Source organism: Phaenicophaeus curvirostris, unplaced genomic scaffold (assembly GCF_032191515.1).
Source record: "Phaenicophaeus curvirostris isolate KB17595 unplaced genomic scaffold, BPBGC_Pcur_1.0 scaffold_370, whole genome shotgun sequence".
Taxonomy (NCBI): Eukaryota; Metazoa; Chordata; class Aves; order Cuculiformes; family Cuculidae; genus Phaenicophaeus; species Phaenicophaeus curvirostris.
In genome coordinates this window covers 22,368-43,502 of record NW_027206967.1, presented here as the reverse complement: position 1 = coordinate 43,502, position 21,135 = coordinate 22,368, and the positions used below count along the sequence as shown (strand labels likewise).

The 21,135-nt window shown below is 62.1% G+C and overlaps 2 protein-coding genes across 3 annotated transcripts; one reads left to right on the top strand and one right to left on the bottom strand.

The window, feature by feature from the left end:
- Positions 1-103: 103 nt before the first annotated feature.
- PORCN (porcupine O-acyltransferase) lies at positions 104-12,988 on the top strand. The gene is given in 15 exon segments (XM_069882849.1): positions 104-203; positions 1,514-1,654; positions 3,198-3,390; positions 5,009-5,052; positions 5,198-5,271; positions 5,274-5,307; positions 5,310-5,386; positions 6,518-6,648; positions 8,696-8,821; positions 9,213-9,313; positions 9,403-9,479; positions 10,606-10,669; positions 11,787-11,872; positions 12,591-12,701; positions 12,801-12,988. Coding segments are annotated over 15 exon segments (1,458 nt in total). The 3' UTR covers positions 12,900-12,988.
- Positions 12,989-13,250: 262 nt separating this feature from the next.
- On the bottom strand, positions 13,251-20,664 carry SLC35A2 (solute carrier family 35 member A2). 2 transcript variants are annotated; one of them, XM_069882850.1, is made up of 5 exons: positions 20,585-20,664; positions 19,047-19,229; positions 17,789-17,928; positions 15,467-16,137; positions 13,251-14,079 (listed from the first exon to the last, which is right to left on the bottom strand). In XM_069882850.1, the coding sequence occupies exons 1-5, from the start codon at positions 20,631-20,633 to the stop codon at positions 14,052-14,054; spliced, it is 1,071 nt and encodes a 356-aa protein (XP_069738951.1). In that variant the 5' UTR covers positions 20,634-20,664; the 3' UTR covers positions 13,251-14,051. The 2 variants fall into 2 exon arrangements, with proteins under 2 accessions (XP_069738951.1, XP_069738952.1); XM_069882851.1 differs by lacking the exon at positions 13,251-14,079 and adding an exon at positions 14,476-14,854 and having other exon boundaries at positions 15,435-16,137.
- Positions 20,665-21,135: the final 471 nt, after the last annotated feature.

Here is a 21,135-nt window from a genome sequence, read left to right as displayed (position 1 = left end):
GCTCCTAGCAACAAGCCCCGCCCCCTGGCGACGCTCCCCGTCGCGTCTCTGATTGGTCGCCGCGCTCGCACGGGGCGGCCAATCAGATCCCGCGCCTGCGACCATGGCAACAAGCCCCGCCCACCCCCGCCATTCCGCCCCGCGCCGCGCTCTGGTTGGTCAGAGCGGAAGCCCCGCCCCGTCCCCGCGCGCGGGTCCCGTCAGTCAGGCCGCGCCGCGCGCTGATTGGGCGGAGCGGGGGGCGGGGGGCGGGGCCGAGAGCGCTGATTGGGCCCCGGGGAGGCCCCGCCCCCTCCCGCTGCCTCGGAGCCGCCGGGAGAGGCGAGGGGGACTGGGGGGAACTGGGGGGACTGGGGGGAACTGGGATGAATGGAGAGGGGTGGAGGGAACTGGGAGGACTGGAGGGAACTGGGGAGACTGGGAGGACTGGGGGGACTGGAGGGAACTGGGAGGACTGGAGGGAACTGGGGAGACTGGGAGGACTAGAGGGAACTGGGGAGACTGGGATGAATGGAGGGGCTGGAGGGAGCTGGGGAGACTGGGGGGAACTGGGAGGACTAGAGGGAGCTGGGGAGACTAGGATGAATAGAGGGACTGGAGGGAACTGGGGAGACTGGGAGGAACTGGGAGGAATGGGGGAGATGAAGGGTACTGGGGGACTCGAGGGAACTGGGGAGACTGGGATGAATGGAGGGAATGGAGGGAACTGGGAGGACTGGAAAAAACTGGGGAGACTGGGAGCAACTGGGAGGAATGGGGGAGATGAAGGGAACTGGGAGGACTGGAGGGAACTGAGGAGACTGGAGAGGACTAGAGGGAGCTGGGGAGACTGGGATGAATAGAGGGACTGGAGGGAACTGGGGAGACTGGGAGGAACTGGGAGGAATGGGGGAGATGAAGGGTACTGGGGGGACTGGGAGGAACTGGGGAGACTGGGAGGAACTGGGAGGACTCGAGGGAACTGGGGAGACTGGGATGAATGGAGGGAATGGAGGGAACTGGGAGGACTGGAAAAAACTGGGGAGACTGGGAGCAACTGGGAGGAATGGGGGAGATGAAGGGAACTGGGAGGACTGGGAGCAACTGGGGAGACTGGGAGGAATGGGGGAATGGGAGGGAACTGGGATGAATGGAGGGGATGGAGGGAACTGGGGAGACTGGGAGGAACTGGGAGGAATGGAGGGGATGGGGAGAAATGGTGGGAACTGGGGGGACTGGAGGGAACTGGGGAGCGAGGGACAAGGGGGAATGGGGGGAACTGGGGGTCTGGGAGGGAATGGGGGAAACCAGTGGGACTGGGGGTAACTGGGAGGGGATGGGGGGAACCAGTGGGACTGGGGGAACTGGGAGGGGATGGGGGGAAACCAGTGGGTATGAGAGAAATAAGAGGGAATGGAGAGAAACTAGTGGGTCTAGGGAACTGGGAGGGGATGGAGAGAAACCAGTGGGTCCTGGGGGAGCCTGTCGGGAGCTGGGGGGTCTTGGGTCCCATCTAACCCCCGTTTCCCCGCAGGCCGCCATGTCGGCGCTGCCGCCGGGGAGTTTGCGGCTCAGGTGGTGCCGGGCTGCGTGGTGCCCACGGCGCGGCAGGGGCTGGCGCAGCTCTGGCCGCTGCTGCTGCTCTGCCTCGGGGCGCGCCTGCTGCACCGCCTGCGTGAGTCGGGGGGCTCCCCGGGGCTGGGGGGGGTTAGAGGGGTTTGGGGGGGGAATGGGAGACGTTTAGGGGGACTGGGAGGCATTAAGAGGGGTTTGGGGGGGATTGAGAGGGGCTTGGAGGGGATTGAGAGGGGTTTGGAGGGGAATGGGAGACATTTAGGGGGACTGGGAGAGGATTGGAGGCATTAAGAGGGGTTTGGCGGGATTGAAAGGGGGTTGGAGGGGATTGAGAGGGGTTTGGAGGGGAATGGGAGACGTTTAGGGGGGATTGGGGGGACTGGGAGGAGATTGGGAGGCATTAAGGGAGGCTTGGAGGGGATTGAGAGGGGCCTGGAGGGGAATGGGAGACGTCCAGGGGGGACTGGGGGACTGGGAGGGGATTGGGAGGCATTAAGAGGGGTTTGGGGGGATTGAAAGGGGCTTGGAGGGGATTGAGAGGGGTTTGGGGGGGAATGGGAAACATTTAGGGGGGATTGGGGGCGTGGGGAGGGGATTGGGAGGCATTAAGAAGGTTTTGGGGGGATTGAAAAGCGCTTGGAGGGGCTTGAGAGGAGTTTGGAGGGGAGTGGGAAGCATTTAGGGGGGACTGGGAGGGGATTGGGAGGCATTAAGAGGGGTTTGGAGGGTTTTTGGGGGGATTGAGAGGGGTTTGGAGGAGATTGGGAGAGATTTAGGGGTAATTGGGAGGCATTAAGAGGGGTTTGGGGGGGATTGAAAGGGGCTTGGAGGGGATTGAGAGGGGTTTGGAGGGGAATGGGAGACGTTTAGGGGGGATTGGGGGGACTGGGAGGAGATTGGGAGGCATTAAGAGGGGCTCGGAGGGGATTGAGAGGGGTTTGGGGGGGAATGGGAGACATTTAGGGGGGATTGGGGGGACTGGGAGGGGATTGGGAGGCATTAAGAGGGGTTTGGGGGGATTGAGAGGGGCTTGGAGGGGATTGAGAGGGGTTTGGGGGGGGATTGGGAGACATTTAGGGGGGATTGAGGGGACTGGGAAGGGATTGGGAGGCATTAAGAGGGGTTTAGAGGGTTTTTTGGGGGATTGAGAGGGGCTTGGAGGGGCTTGAGAGGGGCTTGGAGGGGAATGGGAGACGTTTAGGGGGACTGGGAGGGAATTGGGAGGCATTAAGAGGGGTTTGGGGAGGATTGAAAGGGGTTTGGAGGGGAATGGGAGACGTTTAGGGGTGACTGGGGGGATTAGAGAGGGGTGGAGGGTTTTGGGGGCTTTCAGAGGGGTTTGAGGGGATTGGCAAGGGTTTGGGGGGGCATGGGAAGCATTTAGGGGAAATTGGGAGGGGGTTTTGGGGGGATTGGCGGGATACAGAGGGATTTGGGGGGCATTTAGTGGGTTTGGGAGGAGTTTAGGGGGGGAACTGGCGGGATTGGAGAGGGTTGGGGGCTTTTCGAGGGGTTTGGGGGTATCGAGGGGGGATTTGGGGGGGGTATAGAGGGCTTTTGGGGGCGTTGGGGGAGGTTTGGGGAGGCGGGGGGCTGGGGAGGGGGTTTGGGGTCCCCGCTGACCCCCCTCCCTGTGCCCGCAGCGCTGCCGCGGGGGGGGAAGCACGCGGGGGCGGTGGTGGGGGGGCTGCTGGCCCTGCACCACTTCTTCGGGGCGCAGGCGCTGTGGGTCGCCCTGCTGAGCGCTCTCTGCACCCTCACGCTCCTGCTCAGCCGCGCCAGGGCCCAGCGAGGGCTCTGCCTCGCCCTGGCTGCCCTCAGCTACCTCCTCATGGGGTACGGGGGGTGGGGGGGGATTGGGGGGGGGGCTGGGGGGCAGGGAGAGGGGTCTGGGGCAGATTGGGGGGGGTTTTCGGGGGGATTGAGAGGGGTTTGGGGCAGATTGGGGGGCGTTGAGAGGGGTTTGGGGGGCAGTGAGAGGGCTTTGGGGGGATTGAGGGGGGCTTGGAGGTGATGGAGTGGTGTTTGGAGGGTTTGGGGGCATTGAGAGGGGTTTTGGGGGATTGAGGGGGGCTTGGAGGCAATTGAGGGGGGTTGGAGGTGATGGAGTGGGGTTTGGGGGGCATTGAGAGGGGTTTGGGGGGCATTGAGAGGGTTTGGAGGAGATTGGGGGGTGTTGAGAGGGGTTTATGGAGGCTTGAGGGGGGTTTTGGGGATTGAGGGGGGCTTGGAGGTAATTGAGGGGGGTTGGAGGTGATGGAGTGGGGTTTGGGGGGCATTGAGAGGGGTTTTGGGGGGATTGAGGGGGGCTTGGAGGTAATTGAGGGGGGTTGGAGGTGATGGAGTGGGGTTTGGGGGGCATTGAGAGGGGTTTGGGGGGATTGAGGGGGCCTTGGAGGCAATTGAGGGGGGTTGGAGGTGATGGAGTGGGGTTTGGAGGGGTTTGGGGGGCATTGAGAGGGGTTTGGGGGGATTGAGGAGGACTTGGAGGCAATTGAAGGGGGCTCGGAGGCAACTGAGGGGGGATTGGAGGTGATTGGGGGCCATTGAGAGGGGTTTGGGGGGCATCGAGAGGGTTTGGAGAAGATTGGGGGGCGTTGAGAGGGGTTTATGGAGGATTGAGAGGGGTTTATGGAGGATTGAGAGGGGTTTATGGAGAATTGAGGGGAGTTTGGGGGCATTGAGAGGGGTTTGGGGGGCGTTGAGAGGGTTTGGAGGAGATTGGGGAGCGTTGAGAGAGGTTTATGGAGGATTGAGAGGGGTTTATGGAGCATTGAGAGGGGTTTATGGAGGATTGAGGGGGTTTGGGGGGCATTGAGAGGGTTTGGAGGAGATTGGGGGGCGTTGAGAGGGGTTTATGGAGGATTGAGGGAGTTTTGGGGGCACTGAGAGAGATTTGGGGGGATTGAGGGGAGTTTGGGGCAGATTGGGGGACGTTACAAGGGGTTTGGGGGGCATTGAGGGTGTTTAGATGACATTGCGAGTTTTTTGGAGGGATTGAGGGGGACTTGGAGACAATTGAAGGGGGCTCGGAGGCAATTGAGGGGGGATTGGAGGTGATTGGGGGGCATTGAGAGGGGTTTGGGGAGCATTGAGAGAGTTTGGAGGAGATTGGGGGGCGTTGAGAGGGGTTTATGGAGGATTGAGGGGAGTTTGGGGGCATTGAGAGGGATTTGGGGCAAATTGGGGTGCATTGAGAGGGATTTAGGAGGATTGAGGGGGGCTTGGAGGCAATTGAGGGGGGGTTGGAGAGATTGGGGGGGCATTGAGAGAGGTTTGGGGGGCTTGAGGGGGGTTTGGGGCAGATCGAGAGGCAGTGAGAGGGGTTTGGGGGTTGAGAAGGGGGGACTGGGGGCACTGGGAAGGGGTTGGGGGTGCTGGGAAGTGGATTTGGGGGGCTGGGAGCGACTGGGGGAGCACTGGTTTGAACTGGGAGTAACTGGGAGCCCCTTAGGGAGCTGCACATGGTGGACACGGTCACCTGGCACAAGATGCGAGGTGAGATTCTTCCTTTCTGACCCCCCCGAGACCCCCCCAAACCGTGGGGTCCCCCCATCCCTGCCTGCCTGGGACCCTTCAAAGGGGGAGGGGGGGGGAGACCCCCGATTTTGGGGCTCCCTGCTCTGATTTCGGGGGGTTTCAGGGGCCCAGATGGTGGTGGCGATGAAGGCGGTGTCGCTCGGCTTCGACCTGGACCGGGGGGGGCCCGGGGGGCCGCGGCTGAGCCGTCCCCCGCCCAGGTTTTGGGGTACCTCTGCTCCCGGGCTCCGTCGTCTTCGGACCCTGGGAGCCTTTCGGGGCGTATCTGCGTGCCGTCGAGGGGCCCCCCCTGGTATGGGGGGGACAAGGGGGGGATTTGAGGGGTTTGGGGGGGATTTGGGGGGGGATTTGGGGGTTGGGGTGATTTAGGGGTGATTTGAGGGAGTATTTGGGGGGCAAGGAGGGATTTAGGGGGGAGTTGGGGGGGGACAAGGGAAGATTTGGGGGAGACAGGGGGATTTGAGGGTCTGGGGTGGATTTAGGGGGAGTTTGGGGGGGACAAGGGGGGATTTGGGGGTGATTTGAAGAGTTTGGAGGTGATTTGGGGAGATTTAAGGGGCCAAAGAGGGGAGGGTTGGGTGATTTAGGGGTGATCTGGGGGAGACAAGGGGGGATTTGGAGGTGATTTGAGGAGTTTGGAGGGGATTTGGGGGGCACAAAGGGGGGTTGGGGTGATTTGGGGGAGACAAGGGGGGATTTGGGGGGGACAAGGGGAGATTTGGGGTGATTTGAGGAGTTTGGAGGGGATTTGGGGGGGACAAGGGGGTGTTGGGTGATTTGAGGGGGACAAGGGGACATTGGGGGGGGACAAGGGGGATTTGGGGGTGATTTGAGGAGTTGCGAGGGGATTTAGGGGGGTCCAAGGATTTTCGAGGGGATTTGGGGGTCACAAAGGGGACTGCGGGGGGGGTGGAGCGATTTAGGGGGGATAAGGGGGGATTTGGGGGCGATTTGAGGAGTTTGGATGAGATTTGGGGGGCACAAAGCAGATTGGGGGGAGCACAGGGGCTTTGGAATGATTTAGGGATGGTTTTTGGGGTACAAGTTGGGATTTGGGGGGGAACGGAGTGGATCGGGGGGACAAGGGGTGGATTTGAGGGGGGAACGGGGGGATTTGGGGTGGCTTTGGGGTACACGAAGGGGGTTTGGGGGGGAAGGAGGTGGATTTTGGGGTGTCCAGAGGGGTTTTTGGGGGGATTGAGGGATTTTGGGGGACACGAAGGGGGATTTTGGGGGCACGAAGGAGGATTTGAGGGCGATTTGAGGAGTTTGGGAGGCGATGAGGGTGATTTACGGGGTACAAAGCGGGGTTTGGGTGCGATGAGGGGATTTAGGGGGACAAAGAGGGGGGGTTGGGGGTACATAGAGAGGGGTTTGGGGGGGTTGGTGGGGCCCCCCTGACCCCCCCTAAACCCTCCTCCAGAGCGCGGCCTGGGCGCGGAAGGGGCTGCGGAGCCTGGGGCTGGCGCTGCTCTGCCTGCTCGTCTCCACCTGCCTCGCTCCTTTTCTCTTCTCCTGCCTCGTCCCGCTCTACGCCGCCCGCGCCCTGCGCCGGTGAGACCCCCCAAATCCACCCCCTGCACCCCAAAATCCACCTCCTGCACCCCAAAATCCCCCCCCGCCCCCCAAAATCCACCCCGACCCGCACTGGGATCCCGTCCTCCTCTCTCCTCTTCATGCCCTGTGCTGGCAAGACCCCAAAATCCACCTCCTGCACCCCAAAATCCACCTCCTGCACCCTCAAATCCACCTCCCGCACCCCAAAATATTCCCCTGCACCCTAAAATCCCCTCCTGCACCCCAAAATTCACCTCAACTTCCCCTGGGATCCCACCCTCCTCTTTCTCTTCTCCTGCCCTGCGCTGGCGAGACCCCAAAATCCGCTCCCTGCACCCCAAAATCCACCTACTGAACCCTAAAATCTCCCCCTGCACCCCAAAATTCCCCCTCAAATCCCACTCCTGCACCCCAAAACCTGCCACCAACCCCCAATGGGATCGCACCCTCCTCTTCCTCTTCTCCTGCCTCCTGCTCTGTGCTGATGAGACCCCAAAATCCCCCTCCTGCACCCCAAAATCAGCTCCCTGAACCCCCAAACCCACCTCTTGAACCCTAAAATCCCCCCTTGCACCCCTAAAACCTCACACTGACGTCTCTGCTTCCCTTGGTGCTGCCCCAGGAGCGTCTTCGCTAGGTGAGAGAGGAATTTTGGGGGGGGGGGCACGGGGGGTTTTGGGGGTCACAGGGGGGATTGGGGGGGGCAGGGATATGGGGGGGCACGGGGAGTTGGGGGGATAGAGGGAAAGGAGGGGGGACATGAGGTATTGGGGTGCCCCCCTCTCATGAGTGTCACCTAAATCCCCCTTTTTACCCCCCCTTTCCCCCCAAATCCCCCTTTTTCACCACTTTTCCCCCCCAAACCCTCTCTTTTTCCTTCCTTATCCCCCCAACACCCCCTTTTTCTCCCCAACCCCCCTCATTTTCCCCCCAACCCCCCCATTTTCACCTCTTTTTCCCCCCCAAATCTCCTTTATTTCCCCCCAAACCCCCTCTTTTTCACCTCCTCATCCCCAACCCCCCCTTTTTCACACCAACCCCCTTTTTCACCCCTTTTTCCCCTCAACCCCCCACTTTTTCTCCACAAACCCCACATTTTCCCCCCAAAACCTCTTCTTTTTCATCTCTTTCTCCCCAAATCCCCCTTTTCTCCCCCAACCCCCCCTTTTTTCCCTCAAATCTTCTCTTTTCCCCCAAACCCCCTCTTTTTCACCTCTTTTCCCCCCAAACCCCCCTTTCACCCCCCTTTTCCCCAAAACCCCCTCTTTTCACCTCCTTTTTCCCCCAAACCCCCACTTTTTCACCCCCTTTTCCTCCCAACCCCCCACTTTTTCACTCTTTTTCTCTCCAAACCCCGTTTTCACCTCTTTTCCCCCCAAACCCCCCTTTTCACCCCCTTTTCCCTTCAAACCCCACCTTTCCCTCCCTTTTCTCCCCCAACCCCCCACTTTTTCACCCCTTCTCCTTCTACCCCCAACCCCCCACTTTTTCACTCTTTTTTCCCCCAACCCCCCCATTTTCACCTCTTTTCCCCCCAAACCCTCCTTTATTTCCCCCAAACTCCCTCTTTTTTCACCTCTTTTCCCCAAAACCCCCTCTTTTCACCCCCTTTTCCCCCCAACCCCCCCTTTTTCACTCCCTTTTACCCCAAACCCCCACTTTTTCACTCTTTTTCCCCCCAACCCCCGTGTTTTCACCTCTTTTCCCCCAAAACCTCCTTTATTTCCCCCCAAACCCCCTCTTTTCACCCCGTTTTCCCCCCAACCCCCCACTTTTTCACTCTTTTTCTCTCCAAACCCCCATTTTCACCTTTTCTCCCCCAAACCTCCCCTTTTTCACCCCCTTTTCCCCCCAAACCTCCCCTTTTTCACCCCCTTTTCCCCTCAACCCCCCACTTTTTCACTCTTTTTCCCCCCCAACCCCCCCGTTTTCACCCCTTTCCCCCCCCAAACCTCCTTTATTTCCCCCCAACCCCCCTCTTTTTCACCTCCTTATCCCCCGAACCCCCCCTTTTCCCCCTGAACCCCCTTTTTTTCCCCCTCAGGTGGCTCCGGGCCTACGAGAGCGCTCTCTCCTTCCACTTCAGCAACTTCTTCGTGGCGTTCCTCTCCGAGGCCACGGCCACCCTGGCCGGCTCGGGAGCCACCCCCACCCACGACAACCTGCGCTGGTGGGGGCCCTGGGCTTTTTTTGGGGACCCCCTGGGCTTTTTGGGGACCCCCAGGCTTTTTGGGGGCCCTGGGGGGCGCAGGGTTTGAAAGGGATGCACGAATTTGGAGAGGACGCAAGGATTTTGGGGGGGACCTTGAGGTTCGGGGGGGGGGGGGGCCCTGGGGTTTCTGGGGGGCCCTGATGGTTGGGGGGGGGGGGTTGAGGGATTTGGGGGGGGGCTCAATATTTGAGGGGAGGCTCCTGCGAGATTTAGGGCCCCCAGGAGCCCGTAGGGCTGCGAGGGGACACGGGGGGTCCCCGAAAACCGAACGTGGGTGCAAAAAAAACTGGGGGGGGGGCCCAAAAAAACTTGGTGGCCCCCCAAAAAAACCTGGTTGCCCTTTTCCCAGGGACCTGACGGTGTCGCGGCCGCTGCGGGTGGAGCTGCCGCGCTCCATGGCCGACGTGGTGACCAACTGGAACCTGCCCATGTCCCGCTGGCTGCACACCTGTGAGCCCCTACTGGGAGCACTGGGATGGGTCATAACCCCCCCCTACACCCCAAAACTAACCCCCCCCCCCCCCCCCCAAAAAAAAAAGATGTTTTCCAGACCGCTCGCCGCCTCGGAACCTTCGCGGCCGTGCTGGGAACCTACGCGGCCAGCGCCCTCCTCCACGTGAGCCCCAAAAAACCTCCTCTGGGGACCCCCAAAAACCTCTTGACCCCCCCCCGAACGCCCTCTGGGACCCCCAAAAACCTCCTCGCCACCCCAGAAACACCCTCTGGGACCCCCAAAACCTCCTGACCCCCCCTAAAACCTCCTCTGGGACCCCCGAAACCTCCTGACCCCCCCCTAAAACCTCTCTGGGACCCCCGAAACCTCCTGACCCCCCCAGAAACCCCCTCTGGGACCCCCAAAACTTCATGACCACCCCAAAAACCCCCTCTGGGACCCCCAAAAACCCCCTCTGGGACCCCCCAAAACCTCCTGACCCCCCAAAAAACCTCCTTACCGCCCCAGAAACCCCCTCTGGGACCCCCAAAACCTCCTGACCCCCCAAAAAACCTCCTCACCGCCCCAGAAACCCCCTCTGGGACCCCCAAAACCTCCTGACCTCCCCTAGAACCTCCTCTGGGACCCCCAAAACTTCATGACCACCCCTAAAACCCCTCTGGGACCTCCAAAACTTCCTGACCCCCTGCCTGAAACCCCCTCTGGGACCCTGAAAACTTCCTGACCTCCTGCCCAACACCTCCTCTGGGACCCCCAAAACTCCTTCTGGGACCCCAAAACCTCCTGACCCCCCCTAAACCCCCCTCTGGGCCCCCCAAAACCCCTCTGGGACCCTCAAAATTCCCTGACCCCCTGCCCAAAACCCCCTCTGGGACCCCTAAAACCCCCTCTGGGCCCCCTAAAACCCCCTCTGGGACCCTCAAAACTTCATGACCACCCCTAAAAGCCCTCTGGGACCCCCAAAACTTCATGACCACCTCTAAAACCTCCTCTGGGACCCCCCAAGACCCCTCTGGGACCCCCAAAACTTCCTGACCTCCTGCCCAAAACCTCCTCTGGGCCCCCCAAAACTTCCTGACTCCCCCCAAGACCCCTCTGGGACCCCCCAAGACCCCTCTGGGACCCCCAAAACTTCTTGATCCCCTGCTCAAAACCTCCTCTGGGCCCCCCAAAACCCCCAAACCCCCTCTGGGACCCCCAAACCCCCTCTGGGCCCCCCAAAACCTCCAAACCCCCCTCTGGAACCCCCCAAACCCCTGTGGGCCCCCCAAAACATGGTGCCCCCCAGGGCCTGAGCTTCCACCTGGCGGCCGTGCTGCTCTCCCTCGGCCTCATCACCTACGCCGAGCACGGTGAGGGGCGGGGCCTCGGGGGGCGGGGCCTGAGGAGGAGGGGGCGGGGCTTGGGATGATTGACAGGGCTTGGGGCTTAAAGAGGGGGCGGGGCTTGTGGGTGAGGGGCGTGGCCTATAACTGCCTATTGGTTTTTATGGACTAAGGGGCGGGGCTTGTGTGTTGTGGGCGGGGCTTAGGGATTGGGGCGGGGCTTGTGGATGACTGACAGGGCTTATGGGGCTGTGAGGAAGGGCTTAATGAGAGGGGAGGGGCTTAATGAGAAGGTGCTGGGGCCTAATGAGGGGCGGGGTTTAATGAGGGAGGGGGTTTGGGGGGCTGGGTTTGATGAGGGGTGGGGTTTAATGAGGGGGTGTGGCTTAATGAGGGGGTGTGGCTTAATGAGGGGGTGTGGCTTAATGAGGGGTGGAGCTTAATGAGGGGGTGGCTTAATGAGTGACAGTAAGTTTGATGAGGAGGTGTGGCTTAATGAGGGGGTGTGGCTTAATGAGGGGGTGTGGCTTAATGAGGGGGTGGCTTAATGGGGTGGCTTAATGAGGGGGTGTGGCTCTAATGAGGGATGTGGTTTAATGAGGGGGTGTGGCTTAATTAGGGATAGGCTTAATGAGGGGGGTGCAGCTTAATGGGGGATGGGGCTTAATGAGGGGGTGTGGCTTAATGGGGGATGGGGCTTAATGAGGGATGTGGCTTAATGAGGAGGGTGGAGCTTAATGAGGAGGGTGGAGCTTAATGAGGGACGGGGCTTAATGAGGGACGGGGCTTAATGAGGGACGGGGCTTAATGAGGGACGGGGCTTAATGAGGAGGGTGGGGCTTAATGAGGAGGGTGGGGCTTAATGAGGAGGGTGGGGCTTAATGAGGGAGGGGGCTTAATGAGGGAGGGGGCTTAATGAGGAGGGTGTTGCTTAATGAGGGGGTGTGGCTTAATGAGGGCACATGGGGCTTAGCGAGGAGTTTAATAAGAGGATGAGGTTTAACACGAGCTGCTGGGGCTTAATGAGAGAGATGGTTTGAGGGGCCCTGGGTTTAACGAGAGGCCGGTGCTTGGGCTCGGGGCTTAATGAAGGGTTGGGCTTTAACGAGGGCGGCGGCTAACGAGGCGGGGTGTGCGCCCCCAGCCCTGCGGCAGCAATTGGCTGTGGCCTTCGACGCCTGCGTCCTCGCCAAGCGCTGCCCCCCCGGCTGCCCCCATCGCCACAAGGACGTCAGTGGGGGGGGGAGCTCCTGGGGCTTGGGGGGGCGGGGCTTAGGTGCTGAGGGGTCCTGGGTTGGGGGGGGTCCCAGGTGCTGGGGGGGGGGGCTTGGGTGCTGAGGTGGGTCTAGGGAGGGTCCTGGGTGCTGGGAGGAGGTCCTGGGGGGGTCCTAGAGGTTGGGGGGTGTCCTGGGGGGGTCTAGAGGTCGAGGGAGGTGGTCCTGGGTTCTGGGGGGGGTCCTAGAGGTTGGGGGGGGGTGGTCTTGGGTGCTGAGGAGTCCTGGTTGTGGGGGGGGCGTCCTAGGTGTTTGGGGGGGGGTCTTGGGTCATGGGGGAGGGGTCCAGGGCGGCTCCTGAGTGTTGAGGGGGGGTCTTGGGTGCCGAGGGGTCCTGGTTTTGGGGGGTCCCAGGTGCTGGGACCTTTGGGGGGGGGGGGTCTTGGGGGGGGGAGTGTCTTGGGTGCTGAGGTGGGTCTAGGGAGGGTCCTGGGGGGAGGTCCTAGAGGTTGAGGGGGGGGTCTTGGGTGCTGAGGGGGTCCTGGGGGGGTCCTAGAGGTTGAGGGGGCTGGTCCTGGGTGCTGAGGGGGGTCCTGGGGGGGTCCCAAAGGTTGAGGGGGGTGGTCCTGGGTGCTGGGGGGGGTCCTGGGGTCTCAGGCTCCTGGTTCAAGGGGGTTCCTGGGCTCCATCCGTGTTTTTTTTTGGGGGTGCCCCCCCCCCCCATCTCCCCACAGACGCTGTGGGTTCGGGGTGTGAACGGAGCCCTGGGCGCCGTCGCCCTCTTCCACCTCTCCTACCTGGGCGCCCTCTTCGACGTGGAGGCCGACGACGCCGTCGAGGAGCAGGTGGGACCCCAAGATCGCCTCTTTTCACCCCAAAACCGCCCCCCCCCCTATTTTCCCGGTTTCGGGGGGGCTAGTTCATCATTTCACCCCCTCCCCCAGGGTTACGGGATGTCCTACACCATCCGCAAGTGGTCCGAGCTGCACTGGGCCAGTCACTGGGTGACGCTGGGCTGCTGGCTGCTCTCCCGCCTCCTCTGAGGGGAACTGGGAGGCACTGGGAACGATGGCGGCACCAACGAGCGGCCGCTCTGCCCCCACCCTGGGTCGCTCTGGGCCGCCTGGAGGACCCGCTCTATGGTTTGGGGTCCATTTTCCCCCAGCCCTGGGCCTCTCAGGGCTGCCTGGAGGACCCGCTCTATGGTTTGGGGTCCATGTTCCCCCCAACCCAGCCCTGGGCCTCTCTGGGCCACCTGGAGGATCCGCTTTATGGTTTGGGGTCCATGTTCCCCCCACCCCTGAGCCCCGGGTCTCTCTGGGCCACCTGGAGTCCTTGCTCTATGGTTCAGGGTCCAATAAAGGTTGCGTTGGGTCCCTGCCAATCAATCGATCAATTAATCAATCCCTACGGAATCTATAGGAGAGCACCAAAACTGGCTTAATTCAACCCAAAAGCGGTGTTAGACACGACTGGGGGGGAGGAGGAGGGGGAACAGGGCCCCTATGGAGGGGGGAAGGGGGGTGCTGTAGGGCTGGGGTCTCCATATGGATCCTATAGGGAGTGGGGAGTGGTCCCTATAGGGCTGAGGGGGTCCATATGGATCCTATAGGGAGTGGGGAGGAGTACCTATAGGGCTGGGGGCTCCATATGGATTCTATAGGGAGTGGGGAATGGTTTCTATAAGGTTGGGGTGATTCATATAGCCTTTATAGGGTGTCGGCGATCCATATGGTTTCTATAGGGCTGGAGAGAGTCCATATGGATTCTATAAGGCCCGAGGAGCCTGTATGTTTTCTGTGAAACTGGAGAATCCATACAGCTCCTATAGAGCCTGGGAGAAAGACTTCTATAGGGCCCAGAATAAGAGTATAGGGCTCCTATAGAATTTAGGGGAAGGGGAACGGTCCCTATAGAGCTGGAAAAAGTCTGTACAACTCCTATAGTGCCCAAAGGGGTCCATATGTTTCCTATAGGACTCAAAGATCCCATATGGATCCTATAGGGCCTAGGGGGTGCGTCCATATGGCTCCTACAGGGCTGGAACGGGAAGAATGGCCTCTATAGGACCTGGGGGATCCATACAGCCCCTATAGGGTCTGGGGAGGGGGGCGAGGTTCCTATAGGGCCTGGGGGGGTGTGGGGGGCGGGGCCATATGGATCCTATACATCCCTGGGGGGGGTGGTTGGTGCCATCAGGAGCCCTTGTCCTTGGAGGGAGACCTGGAAGAGAGAGAGACCCCGGGGCTGAGGGCAGCGCCTATGGATCCCATACAGCCTGGGGCGGGGGGGTGCCCTATGGATCCCATACTGCCTGAGGTGGGGCCCTATGGATCCCGTACAGCCCTTGGGGGGGTCCCTATGGATCCCGTACAGCCTTGGGGGGCCCTATGGATCCCATACAGCCCTGGGGGTGTTACCTATGGATCCCATACAGCCCTGGGGGGGCCCTATGGATCCCATACTGCCTGAGGGGGGTCCCTATGGATCCCATGCCGCCCCCTCCCTGCCCCAATCCACCATTATGAGATTAATTCACCCCCTCCCCCAGCAGCTAAACGAGGTCGCGAGGCCCCTCCCCACTCCTCCCCGAGTTAATTAGGGTTAATGAGGCCCCGGTACCCATTAACGAGCTTTAATGGGCTCCCACCACCACCAGGTGACGCCCCCGGGGGCCGCAGGGAGGGGGCGTGGCCTCTGCAAGCCCCGCCCCCTCGCTCCATGAGTCCATTCGCGCTACACGAGGGGGCGTGGCCATCGCGAACTCCCTTGAATGGCGCCTCCGGTAGGGGGCGTGGCCTCCTTAAGCCCCGCCTCCTTCCCCATTCATGCTTTGAGCTAAGAGGGGGCGTGGCCACCTCAAACCTCCTGAATCGAGCCGGGGGGCGTGGCCACTTCAAGCCCCGCCCCCTTTTCTCCATTCATTGCTTTGACCCCTCAGAGGGGTCGTGGCCACCTGGAACCCCTCAACGAAGCCCTCAGAGGGGGTCGCAGCCACCTTGAACCCCTCAATGAAGCCCTCAGAAGGCGTCATGGCCACCTGGAACCCCTCAACGAAGTCCCAGGAGGAGTCGTGGCCACCTGGAACCCCTCAACGAAGCCCCAGAAGGGGTCGTGGCCACCTGGAACCCCCCAAGGAAGCCCTCAGAGGAGTCGTGGCCACCTGGAACCCCTCAAGGAAGCCCCAGGGGGGGTCGTGGCCACCTTGAACCCCTCAAGGAAGCCCCAAAAGGGGTCGTGGCCACCTGGAAACCCTCAACAAAGTCCTCAGAGGGCATCGTGGCCACCTGGAACCCCTCAACAAAGCCCTCAGAGTGCGTCGTGGCCACCTTGAACCCCTCAATGAAGCCCTCAGAGGGCGTCGTGGCCACCTGGAACCCCTCAACGAAGCCCTCAGAGGGCATTGTGGCCACCTTGAACCCCTCAAGGAAGCCCCAGGAGGGGCTGTGGCCACCTGGAACCCCTCAACGAAGCCCTCAGAGGGCATTGTGGCCACCTTGAACCCCTCAAGGAAGCCCCAGGAGGGGCTGTGGCCACCTGGAACCCCTCAAGGAAGCCCCAGGAGGGGCCGTGGCCACCTCCACCCCGTCCCCGTCACCCCTCGACTGACTTGTGGGCCGCGGCGGGGGGCTGGCGGGCGTCTCCGGGCTCGGGCCGGGGGCTCCGTGGGCGCCCGTAGAGGTAGACGGCGGCCAGGACCATGGCGGTGCCGGCCAGGAACGGGGCTCGCGGGCGGAAGCCGAAGAGGTGAACGGAAGCCAAGGTGGAAGCCAAGATGGAGAGCGCCGTGGCGAAGCCCTTGAGGATGTTGTCCGCGTAGCGAACCACCACGGCCACCAGGAGCCCGCCGGCCGCTTGGTTCACCACCACGGCCCACACGGCCGGGTTGTAGCCGTAGAAGAAGCCCAAGGCGGCTACCGAAGAGCCCTCGGCGGCCACCATGGCGGCCAGGCCCACGGCCGTGCCCACGGCGCCCAGCTGGACGTTGCGCAGCCAGATGGAGCCGCCTTTGGTCTTCAAGAGGCGCTCGAAGTAGACGCCGGCGAAGCCCGACGAGAGGCAGGAGGCGGCCACGGCGGCCAAGCCCAACGCGTAGCTCTGGGGGGGCCCCTCCGAGGGAGCCGGCGCGGCCACCGGGCCCGGGCGGGCCTGCTCGGCCTGCACCAGGGCCACCCCCGCGAAGAGCAGCCCCAGCGAGAACCACTGGAGGCGAGAGAGCGACGTGCCCAGCAGCAGCACCGAGAAGAGGGCCGTGGTCAGGATCTTCAGCTGGTACGTCACCTGCAACAGGGAGGACGGGGCTACCACCGTGGGGACGGGGCCACCGCCACGGGGATGTGGCCACCGCCATGGGGACAGAACCATGGGGATGTGGCCACCAGGATGGGGACACAACCAGGGGGATGTGGCCACCACCATGGGGATGAGGACATGAGGATGGGGACAGAACCATGGGGACATGGCCACCACCATGAGGATGTGGCCACCACCATGGGGACAAGGAGATCAGGATGAGGCCACCACCATGAGGATGTGGCCACCACCAGGGGTATGTGGCCACCATCATAGGGATGAGAACATCAGGATGGGGACAGAACCAGGGGGACGTGGCCACCACCATGGGGATGAGGACATCAGGATGGGGATGAGGACATCAGGATGGGGATGAGGACATCAGGATGGCGACAGAACCAGGGGGACGTGGCCACCACCATGAGGATGTGGCTACCACCACGGGGATGTGGCCACCACCATGGGGACAAGGAGATCAGGACGAGGCCACCACCATGGGGATGTGACTACTGCCATGGGGATGTGGCCACCACCATGGGGATGATGACATCAGGACGTAACCACCACCATGAGGATGTGGCCACCACCATGAGGATGTGGCCATCAGAACGGGGACAGAACCATGGGGACGTGGCCACCACCATGGGGACATGGCCACCAGGATGGGGACAGAACCATGGAGATGTGGCCACCGCCACGGGGACGTGGCCACCAGGATGGAGCCACCACCATGACGGGGACAAGATCCCCAAGGGCTCTGAGATCCCTCTGTGTCCCTGAGGTCCCAAGGGTTCCTCTGGGTTCCAAGAGTCCCCAAGGGTCCCTGAGGTCCTCAAGTGTCCCCGAGGATCCTCAAGGGTTCCTCTGGGTCCCCAAGAATCACTTAAGTCCTCAAGTATCCCCAAGGGTTCCTCTGGGTCCCCAAGAGTCCCTGACGTCCTCAAGTGTCCCTGAGGGTCTCTGAGGTCCTTGAGTGTCCCCAAAATCCTCAAGGGTTCCTCTGTGTCCCCAAGAGTCTCTGAAGCCCCTCAGGGTCCTCAAGGGTTTTCCTGTGTCCCCAAGGGTCCCTGATGTCCCTCAAAGTCCTCAAGGGTTCCTCTGGGTCCCCGAGGTCTCCAAGGGTCCCTGATGTCCCTCAAGGGTTCCTCTGTGTCCCCGAGAGTCTCTGAAGTCCTCAAGTGTCCCCAAAGATTCCTCTGTGTCCCCAGGGGTCCCTGATGTCCCTCAAGGTCCTCAAGGGTTCCTCTGCGTCCCCAAGAATCCCTGAGGTCCTCAAGTGTCCCCAAGGGTCTCTGAGGTCCTTGAGTGTCCCCAAAATCCTCAAGGGTTTCCCTGTGTCCCCAAGGGTCCCTGATGTCCCTCAAGGTCCTCAGAGCTTCCTCTGGGTCCCCAACGGTCCCTGAGTTCTTCAAGTGTCCCCAAGGGTTCCTCTGGGTCCCCAAGGGTCCCCAAGGGTCCTCAAGGGTTCCTGTGTGTCCCCGAGAGTCCCTGATGTCCCTCAAGCGTCCCCAAGGGTTCCTCTGGGTCCCCAAGGTCCTCAAGGGTCCCCAAGGGTTCCTGTGTGTCCCCGAGAGTCCCTGATGTCCTCAAGCGTCCCCAAGGGTTCCCCCGTCCCCCCCGCTGTCCCCGCGGGTCGCACCTGGAAGGTGGCGGCGGGCAGGTTGGAGATGGCCACGTACTGGAGGTTGTTCTGGAGGGTGTAGATGAGGGAGGGGACGGCCAGGCGCAGCGTGTCCCCTCCCTGGCCCTGCAGCGTCCCCAGCACCTGCCGGACGCTTCCTAAGGGGACACGGGGACGTCACCCCCGCTCCCAACGGCCCCTCGTGGCCCCCAGGGCTCCTTTATCCCATGTTCGTGTGTCCCCAAATGTCCCCAATGTCCCTGTCCCTGCGTCCCAGTGTCCCCAAATGTCCCCAATGTCCCTGTCCCTGCGTCCCAATGTCGCCAGACGCCCCCAATGTCCCTTTCCCTGTGCCCCAGTGTCCCCAGATGCCCCCAATGTCCCTTTTCCTGTGTCCCAATGTCCCCAAATGCCCCCAATGTCCCTCTCCCTGTGTCCCAATGTCCCCAAATGCCGCCAATGTCCCTTCCCCTGCATCCTAGTGTCCCCCAATATCCCTTTCCCTGTCTCTCAGTGTCCCCAAATACCCCCAATGTCCCTTTTCCTGCATCCCAGTGTCCCCAAATGCCCCCAATATCCCTTTTCCTGCATCCCAGAGTCCCCAAATGTCCTCAATGTCCCTTTCCCTGTCCCCCAGAGTCCCCAATGTCCCTTTCCCTGCATCCTAGTGTCCCCCAATGTCCCTTTCCCTGTGTCCCAGTGTCCCCAAATGTCCCCAATGTCCCTTTCCCTGTGTCCCAGTGTCCCCAAATGCCCCCAATGCCCCTTTTCCTGCATCCCAGAGTCCCCAAATGCCCCCAATGTCCCTTTCCCTGTCCCCCAGTGTCCCCAAATGCCCTCAATGTCCCTGTCCCCATGTCCCAATGTCCCCAAATGCCCCCATTGTCCCTTTTCCTGTGTTCCAATGTCCCCAAATGTCCCCAGTGTCCCTTTCCCTGTCTCCCAGTGTCCCCAAATGCCCCCAATGTCCCTTTCCCTGTGTCCCAATGTCCCCAAATGCCGCCAATGTCCCTCTCCTTGCATCCCAGAATCCCCAAATGTCCCCAACGTCCCTTTCCCTGTCCCTCAGTGTCCCCAAATGTCCCCAATGTCCCTTCCCCTGCATCCTAGTGTCCCCCAATGTCCCTTTCCCTGTCCCCCAGTGTCCCCAAATGCCCCCATCGCCCCTTTCCCCATGCCCCGGTGCCCCCAAACGCCCCATTTTCTCTCTCCCGACGCCCCCCACCCCACTTTCCCCGCGTCCCCAGATCCCTCTCCCCGGCGTCCCCAGCGTCACCGCGGTGCTGGGCGAGGAGGAGGAGGAGGCAGGCGGAGCCCTTGATGGCCTCGGCGAGGACGACGGCCGTGCTGGGCAGGAAGCGGGCGCCGGGCGCCGTGCGCACGTAGCGGATGCTGAGAACCAGCGAGGCGTTTTGCAGCACCAGCACCCCCAGGCTGCCGAACTTCACCCGCCGAGACACTGTAGGGGGGGAAAAAAACCAGAAATCAGTGGGGCTGCCCCATAGCGGGACCCACGGCTACCGAAAAGGGCAGTTTGGCTACCAAAGAGCCACCCTGGGGCACCAAAGAGCCACCCTGGGCCACCAAGGAGCCTCATCTCAGCACCTTCTGCACCTTCAACGTCCCCAGCTTCACCCGCTGGGGCTGGGAAATGGAGGAATCAGTGGAGCTGCCCCATAGCGGGACCCGCGGCTACCGAAAAGGGAAGTTTGGCTACCGAAAAGTGAAGTTTGGCTACCAATAAGGCAACCTGGGGCACCAAAGAGCCTCATCTCAGCACCTTCTGCACCTCCAGCCTCCCCAACTTCACCCGCTGGGGGTGGGAAATGGGGGGAGCAGTGGGGCTGCCCCATAGCGGGACCCGCGGCTACTGAGAAGGGAAGTTTGGCTACCAAAGAGCCACCCTGGGGCACCAAAGAGCCTCATCTCAGCACCTTCTGCACCTCCAACCTCCCCAACTTCACCCGCTGGGGCTGGGAAATGGAGGAATCAGTGGGGCTGCCCCATAGCACCCCCAGTGGCTACTGAAAAGGGAAGTTTGGCTACCAAAGAGGCAACCTGGGGCACCAAAGAGCATCATCTCAGCACCTTCTGGCCCCCAAGCTACCCCCCAGCCCCCATTAATCCCCCCCAACCCCCCCTCTATCTGCCCCCCAGCGCCCCCAGAACCCCTTAATCCACCCTATGGCACCTTTATCTGCCCCATAGGGCCCCTATATCCACCCCCCAGCCCCCCTCAATCCATCCTAGAGCCCCTCAGCCCCCCTAGCCCCCCCCCCGGACCCATAGCGACCCCAGACCCCCTTAATCCACCCTGTGGCACCTTCATCTGCCCCATAGGGCCCCCAGGCTGCCCCACAGCCCCCCTCAATCCCCCCGTAGCCCCTTATACCCTCCCCCCAGCCCCCCTCAAGCCCCCCTAGAGCCCCTCAGCCTGCCCCACAGCCCCCCTAGCGCCACCCCAGGCCCCAGAGCCCCCCCAGACCCCCATAATTCACCCTACAACGCCCTAATCTGCCCCACAGCCCCCCCAGTCTGCCCCATAGCGCCCCCAGTCCCCCTTAATCCACCCTATGGCCCCATGGCGCCCCCAGACCCCCATAATTCACCCTATGGCATCTTGATCTGCCCTCCAGCCCCCACTGACCCCCTCATACCCGCCCCATACCCACCACAGCCCCCCTCAATCCCCTCCTAGAGCCCCTCAGCCTGCCCCACAGGCGCCCCACAGCCCCCGTATCGCCTCCCCAGCCCGCTTACCGCCCTCCCAGGCTCCACAGACACCCCCCCATCACCCCTATCCCCCACCCCGACCTGCGGAGGGTCCCGGGTCGCCGTCACCGCCCCCTCCCGCCGCTGCCATGGTGGCACCAGCCGGGCTGCGCCGCGGCACTTCCGCATCGCGCGTCACTTCCGGTCCCTCCCCTCCTCCACCCCTTCCCGCCCGATTCCGCTTTGGTCACGTGAACCAATCAGCGCCCGCCCCCGCTTCTTTAGCCCCGCCCCTTCGCCACGTGAACCAATCAGCGCTCGCCGCGCCTCCTCCCGCCTGAGTCCCTTGGCCACGCCCCATCTGGGTCACGTGACACAATCAGCGCCCACCTCCCTATTCCCGCCCTCCCGTGGCCCCGCCCCCTTGGCCCCGTCAACCAATCAGCGTCCGCTCTTGCCCCGTTCACCTCGAGAGCCAATCAGCGCCGGCCTCCTACCTATTCTCGCACTTCTCCCTGGCCCCGCCCCTTTTGCCTTAAGAAACAATCAGTTCTTAATGAGTATTTCCTCCCCATTCCCGCCCCTTCCCCTTGGCCCCGCCCCCTTGGCCCCGCCAACCAATCAGCCACGTGGCCACGCCCCCTTTGCTATGC

Coding starts and splice junctions, on each gene's coding strand:
- SLC35A2 (XM_069882850.1), bottom strand. CDS start 20,633: ATGGCAGCGGCGGGAGGGGGCGGTGACGGCGACCCGGGACCCTCCGCA. Junction 16,138..17,788: donor TGCCCGCCGCCACCTTCCAG/GTGCGACCCGCG, acceptor TCCCTGTTGCAG/GTGACGTACCAGCTGAAGAT. Junction 14,080..15,466: donor CCCCCCGCCGCGGCCCACAA/GTCAGTCGAGGG, acceptor TCTCTCTTCCAG/GTCTCCCTCCAAGGACAAGG.